Genomic DNA, 7,739 nt, shown 5'->3' with positions numbered 1-7,739 from the left:
CCCCACATGTACTTCTCATAATTATTATGCCTACAAAATGACATAATTATTATTGATGACGATTATTCCAATTTTTCTTTCCTTCTCTCTAAAAGTCAACGATGAGGGAATAAACGCTTCCACTTTTCATATCTTTCATGTGTGTGTGTGTGTGTGTGTGTGTGTGTGTGTGTACGATAAGAAGTTGAATGTACAAGAAAGAACCTAATTGATAAATGCACCAAATGCAAATAAATTAAATGCCTAGAATAGGGCAATAACAAAACTCAAAATTCTTAATAAAGAGTTGCGATCAATAATATATATATATATATATATATAATATTTGATTTTGAAATAGATAAGATAAATTCCATATTTTTACGTATTAGATAATGTTATGAATTCTTTAAAGTTATATGTTCTTATTTCTTTGCATTTATCTTAATTTTAATCTAAATTTCATGAGTAATTTTTTTATTTTTTTCAATTTATTAGCTTGAGATAGTGCTTTTGGATTATAGAATTGAACATGTACACAATATTGAAATATTTGGATAGTCTTTCTTTTTTATATGTGTTTTGATGCTGCCTAATTTAATCAAACTCTCATAGATGATAGTTTTGATAGTTTTTAATTCTAAAATGAATTCCTTATGTAGGAACGTCATATCATAATGTATTTAATGTATGCTCATACAAGAATGCTAATATCATATATAATATTTGTGTGTATGCATGCAAGGTGAGAAATGAGAGCATTCACTAACACTTGTGCAACAATTGACTCTTTCGCCATGTCGTAGCCTTAGCTATATTCCATATTTACAAAATGATATATATTTGATAGTTCCATTGATAAACTACTATTTGAATGTATATATTTAATATTTTAATTTTTTTATTAATAAAATAAGTACTCATACATAATCAATTTGAAAGTTTTCTTGCATATATCAATAGAACACTAAATTACTAATTGATTTGATGAAATAGAACGGGTACCAAAAGGGCATATAATGGTGTAAGAGTTAAATATTCTTAGATGGGTGTTAATAATCCTTCGCATATAGTGGACATTTGCCAAGAATGAAAGAACAAAACTGGTAAAAATAATTTTAAAAAAAACTTGAATTGGCAATCGGTTTTTTTTATACTGTATTTATTTATTTAAAAATATTACATATTTAAGGTATAAGAGCATACCCTCTAGGGAAAGATTTTTCTTGAAGAGTTGTTTTTTGATTTTAATGCTTTTCCCCTCTTTTTCCATGTGAGTATACTCAAAAACAATTTTTCTAGAAGAGAGCATACCTATAAGCTATAAAGGATTAATTTTCTTCAACAAAAGTAGATTCAAAACCTTCATTGCATTTCCCATATATTTCTTTTCTTCTGTTCTATTCACCAATATTCATTTATGCTTTTTTTTCCCCCTCAAAAATAGAACACATAAAAATTAAATTCAAAAAATGTTTGCCTCTCAAGGAATTATTTTTCAAAATAAATTAAAATTTTGATTTTAGTTTTTTATTTTTTTTGTTCTCTTATAAATCTCTAAATCATTCTTTTTATGCATTGTAATTTGTAACTTCTCCATACCAATAGCAAATAAGTTTATTTTGCAAAAATGATTATTTATAGGAATACAATTTAATTTAATATAATATAATTCATATAAAGATATAATAATTTAGGGAAAAAAATCACTTCTGTAAATATTGATAGTACTCTGATCAACATAAAATAAAATAGGAATAGGCATTTTCATGTTAAGATTTAAAAATAGTCATTTTTGTCCAATCCATATTAAGAATTTATGAAAGTTTGATTTATATGATTTATGATTAAATTACACTTTCTCAACTATCAAATACTTATTTTATAATCAATCTACTTTCAAAAATAAAGAAAACATAGCCTAAATTTTCTTACATTCTTTCTTCTTTTTTTCCTTGTAATGTATGCATTCGTTTTCTTTGTCAATCCCAAAGTGGCGATAAAAACTTCAAAATGTGAGGATTTACTAATTCTTTTTTAAAAAAAATATATTGTTATTCTTTATTTTTTTAAAAAAAAATAAAAATAAGAAGACATCAAGAGTATCTTTCTTCTGGCAATGGCACTTCTAAAAATACAAAAAGACATTAAATGCGTTGGATATGGCTTGATCTTAATTATGATATAATTAATTACACACTTTTTGTAAGATCTCAATGCTTTGAACTAGTAGATTTGGTGTGACCTCCGAAAAATAAACTACCCATGCGTGTGAATCTAACTAATATGCATAATTTATGCATAACCACATTATTGAGAAAAACTGTGACATCATCAAATTTAACAATCTCTCTACTTTTTTCCAAAAATAATGATGCATACTAAGATTTTTTGTTCTCGATGTGTGCACCGCGGCACCTCTACATATATTTTTAAAAAAATCCCCAAATCATAAAGCTCTCCGCTTTACGAAGTTAGAGAAGAATTGTTTGAATTTATGCAATATTATCCCTATTTTTATGCAAAAAAATTGTCTTCTTCGACTCAAACTCGTGATTCGAATCCCGTGAACCACCTGACTATAGCCTCGGTTCAAAAGCATATACATTTTTTAATCTTGAACTTGCTTTTCTTGCATGTTGCATCCTTTTTTTATTTTTTACTTTTCCTAGGCACTTCCTGAATCCCTTTCTCATTAGCGTTGGACATTCAGAATTTGCTTCTCTTTTGAATTGTCCACTGTAGTGTGAGCAGGTGCATGGCCTGGCTCAATGTATCGGAGTCTCAAGTCTTGACATGCCCACCATCATTCACACCGCAATTGAACAAGCAAAACTGTTGAGAAAAAAGGAATGGGCATTTACATATTGAGTGCACAAAACAATTTTTTTTCCTTTCTAATGGGGCATCATCAAATACAAAGAATGCTAATTGAGCAATCCATTGAGAACAGATATTTGACCAGAGTCTCCATTCAACAGGAATACTTTCAATGGAGCATGGGAAGGGGATGCAGAGGTTGATCCAAGCCTGTGCGAAGCTTGCAAAATTTTGCTACCTTTCGGGCACTGTATAGCCAGAAGCCGAGGTCCTGTTCTCATCTGCCAGACCTGCATTGCATCAACAAAAGCAAAACAAAGCTAAGCAGCAGATAGAAGCCCCAAAAACATTCATGTTTGTACTCTATAATGGAAATTAATTTAATATGTATACTGTATTGATGTTGCTGGAGCAATTAGAGTCATATTCTTTGGGTAGATTACATAAGCCCTTGAATAAATTCTAATTGTAAGAGTGAGATCCTTATACTTTCAATTTCATCTATAGTGAGATTCGTAATTAAATATGGACTATAATTTACCTAAATATGAAACTGGAATGTGCAGTTCAGTGAAGCTTCAAGGGGCTTGTATTGTAATATACCCTGTTATTCTCTCTCTCTCTCTCTCTTTTTCTTTCTTCTCTTTGGTCACTATTTTTTTCTTCCAAAACAGATTCTTGGTAGGAGAAAATATGGCAACCACCTAAAAAGAGAGAATTAAACCTTTTTTTTTCTCTCTTTTGAAGGGAAGGGGATCTAACATGAAGTGCAATCAATGGGAGAAACTGAAGGAAGAATAATATAGATGGGGGATACACAAGTCCACTTAAACTTCAATTCCACAAAAACCTATTTGCAATATTGCAAACTACTCGTATATATGTGAAACTGAAAAATAAACACTCACTCCTTGAGCAAAACATTAGTTCAACCTAAAACATTTGGATTTAGGAGTTGAACAAGACTTTGACAAAGGTCAAATTGATCCATCCAATGACTAGCTTCCCACCCTATACCAAATCCCTTCTATAAAAAAGAGTTCAAAAGTTGGGAAAAGCACCAAAAAATTAATCATCATAAGAAAAAACATCTCATTTTACAAGAAAAGAGCTAGCATGCATTTCAGATTGGTTAGCAGACAATCTCAAGATGGCATAAACTTGTACCCTTGTTGATCGAGAAGGTGTAAGAATTTTCATATGCATCATGTTTAATCCTCCTAACAAACAATCATAAAGCAGCATCCCAGAGCCACAAGAGGATCCACACTTTACAAGAGTAAGGGGAGGGTCATCACAGCGTACCATGTATACAGCCTTAACCATACTTTAATTCAGAGAGGCTGTTTCCTTCAACTCAAACCAACTGGGCACAGAGGAGCAACGCTGTTGATCCAAGGCCTGCCCTCAATGTGGCAAATGTCACACTGCAATGTGTCCACAATGGAACCAATGTTCAAGATAAACAAGGGCAGCTATGGAACTTCAAGTTGGTATTGTCCATCCATGCACCAAATTATCATTTATCAATCAAAATGTGGCTCAACCTACCAAGATCAATACCCAAGGTTCAAAATTGTTTCTAAAAAACCATCTGAGCCTAGAAAACAATAGTACTCCTTCAATCTGCATTTCTTTTGACCTTGTTGGAAGAGAGTACAGTCATCATTTCCTTCAACAGTTCAACCTTCTGGGATAAGACTTGAGAGTACACAACACTGTACAAGACAATCTTTGTGTCCGCATTTTCACCTTCATCTGTCACCAAGAACATCAAATATGTTCCATGTTATTTATCTTCTTAAATTGTCATGGCTTGATTAGGGCACTGTACAGCTCAATACCCAAAACTTTGAAACATTAACTACTGGGTGGACCACAGAAGTTAATCCAGAGTACTCTCCATCAGTCTTACATGCATTAGTAGTCTGAACACCTTAACCCAGTTACCAAACTGACTTTTATCGCCCAACTCTACCAGTAATCTTCTCAAACTGCAGGGTCTACATAGCAGTAGAAGCCTTGCTCTGCATCTTTATCTGAGCAGCAACCTAAACTACATCACCAATTGTAATTAAACAGCATGTGGTAAGCTTGGTTGGAATTGCTGGCTTTAACAATTTCCATTAAAGAGCAACCACCACATCTCCTTGCCATACCGTGTCGGCGCCCAGGTACGGTGTCAAATATGCGAGGGTTCCTGCATCATTCTGGACGTGGGCAGGTCAAGAAGTTAGTTCAGGAAACTAAGATTGGATTAGCAACTTAGAATATAGGGGCACTTACAGGTAAAACCATGGAAATTGTGGACACAATGATTAGAAGAAGAATAAATATAATTTGCCTTCAAGAAACTAAGTCGGTGGAGGAGAAGGTTAGAGAAATTGATAAATCAATATTTAAACTTTGGTACACTGGAAAAGAAAAACATAATAATGGAGTAAGAATTGTTGTAGACAAAAACTTAAAAGATAGCGTTGTTGATGTAAACAGAGTAAGGGATGGAATTATAAAAACCAAGATAGTATTAAGCCAAAAGATAATAAATGTCATTAGTGCTTATGCTCCTCAAGTAGGCTTAGCAGAAAATCTTAAGAGACAATCTTGGGACGACATGGATAGTATTATACAACGCATACCAAGGATTGAGAAAATATTTATAGGAGAAAATTTGAATTGACAAGTTGGAAGGGATAATAAAAGTTATGAGAGGATACATAGAAGATATAGATGTGGAGACAAAAATGAGCCTGGGAAGATAATCTTAGACTTTGCTATGTCATATGATTTTAGTATAATGAGTACTTGCTTTAAAAAGAGAAAAGAACACTTAATAACCTATAAAAGTGGACAAAATAGATGTCAAACAGATTTTTTTTTTAAACTAGGAGGGTAAATCATTTATCATGCAAGGATTGTAAAGTTATTCCAGGTGAATGTCTAACCACACAACATACAATCTTAGTGTTAGATATATGTATTAAAAAATGGAAGAAAAAAGATAAAATAAACCAGTGTAAGAAAATTAGGTGGTGGAACCTCAAGGGAAAAAATATAATAAAATTTAAAGATAAAATGATCAAAGATGGGGATTGGACTATAGAGGATGTGATAGATACAAATACTCTTTAGAGTAGATTAGCTAGCTTTATTAAAAAATAGCAAAAGATATTTTAGGTGAATCAAAGATAAGATTCTCGAATAGCAGAGAAAGTTAGTTGTGGGATAAAGATGTCTAAAAAGCCGTAAAGACACAAAGAATTTGGTATAAAACGTGGAAAAAATGTAGAAACATAGATAACTTTGAAAAGTATAAAGAGGCGAGAAAAGTTGCAAAAAATGTTGTTAGTGAAACTAAATACAGATCATTTAATAATTTATATGATAGATTAGTTACAAAAGAAAGGGAAAGAGATATATTTAAACTTTCTAAAGCTATAGCAAGGAAGAGTAAGGACTTGGGAAATGTAAAATATATAAAAAGTGATGATGATATTGTGTTGTTTAAGGACAAAGACATTCAAGAAAGATTGCGAAGTTATTTTAGTAAGTTGTTTAACAAAAACCAAATAGAAGGCTTAAACTTAGATTTGACAATTGAGGAAAAGACTAAAAATATGAGATTTATTTGCAAAAATAGAATTAACAAAGTTATGTTTGCACTAAAAAAGATGAAAAATGGGAAAGCTATAGGACCAAATAACATCCCAATTGAAGTTTGGAAATGCTTAGGTGATAAAGGAATTATATGGTTAACTAATTTATTTAATATAATTATAAAAACTAAGAAAATGTCAGATGAATAGAGGAAGAACACTTTAATACATATAGACAAAAATAAAAGAGATATTCAAAATTGTAATAACTATCGTCAAATTAAACTTATGATTCATACGACGAAACTATAGGAAAGGGTAGTTGAACAAAGATTAAGGTTAAAAACGAAGATCTTAGAAAATCAATTTGGTTTTAAGCCTATGAGATCTATCGAAGAAGCTATATATCTTTTAAGAAGATTAATGGAAAAGTTTGGAGAAAAGAAGAGGGACTTGCATATGGTATTTATTGACCTAGAGAAAGCATATGATAGTATACCTAGGGAAGTTCTATGGTGAGTTTTAGAAAAAAAAGGGTGTATGTAGTAGGTATATTGATGTCATTGAGGATATGTACGATAGAGTAATGACTAGTGTAAGGACTATAAATGGAAAAACTAGATAATTTCCAATCACCATAGATGTACATCAAGGATCTGCTTTGAGCCCTTATATTTTTGCTTTAGTGAAGGACCAACTAATTAAGAGTATTCCAAATGAGGTTCCATGGTATATGTTGTTTGCAGATGATATTGTATTAATTAATGAAACTAGGGCCAGAGTAGAGGCCGAGTTAGAATTATGGAGAGAAATTTTGGAATCTAAAGACTTTAAGATAACCGGAAATAAGACAAAATATATGAAATATAATTTCAGTAATGGTAGGAGGAATATTGGAGACAAAATTAAACTTGATGATGAAGAAATAAATAACACTTGTAGATTTCGATACCTGGGATTTATTATGCAAGCTGAAAGAGAAATTGAAGATGATATAATGCATAGAGTTAAAGCAGGTTGAGTAAAATGGAGAAGTGTTTCAAGTATGCTTTGTGATCATAAAATACTCTTAAAATTAGAAGGGAATTTTTATAGGACGGCTATAAGACCAGCTATGCTATATGGATCAGAATGTTGGGCTACGAAAAAACAAAATATCCAAAAAGTAAAAGTTGTCGAGATGAGAATGCTTAGATGGATGAGTGGTATAACACTGAAAGATAAATTAAGGAATGAATATATTCGTGGAAAGTTAGGTGTAGCTCCTATAGAAGATAAGAAAAGGAAGGAACGACTCAGATGGTATGGACACTTGCAATGTAAGCCACATAATGCTAGTGAGAA

The 7,739-nt window shown here is 31.6% G+C and overlaps 1 protein-coding gene across 4 annotated transcripts in view; it reads right to left on the bottom strand.

Annotated features, from left to right (window-relative positions):
• Positions 1-2,815: 2,815 nt before the first annotated feature.
• LOC131163536 (uncharacterized) overlaps positions 2,816-7,739 on the bottom strand; it is a 31,704-nt gene continuing 26,780 nt past the window's right edge. For all 4 annotated transcript variants that reach the window (XM_058120131.1, XM_058120142.1, XM_058120135.1 and 1 more), the window contains exon 8: positions 2,816-3,089. In XM_058120131.1, coding sequence (XP_057976114.1) covers positions 2,907-3,089 — 183 coding nt within the window. In that variant the 3' untranslated portion in view covers positions 2,816-2,906. The remainder of the gene's footprint in view (positions 3,090-7,739) is intronic.

The sequence above is a fragment of the Malania oleifera genome, chromosome 1 (assembly GCF_029873635.1).
Source record: "Malania oleifera isolate guangnan ecotype guangnan chromosome 1, ASM2987363v1, whole genome shotgun sequence".
NCBI classification, from domain to species: Eukaryota; Viridiplantae; Streptophyta; class Magnoliopsida; order Santalales; family Ximeniaceae; genus Malania; species Malania oleifera.
This window is presented reverse-complemented; position numbering and strand designations above follow the sequence as displayed.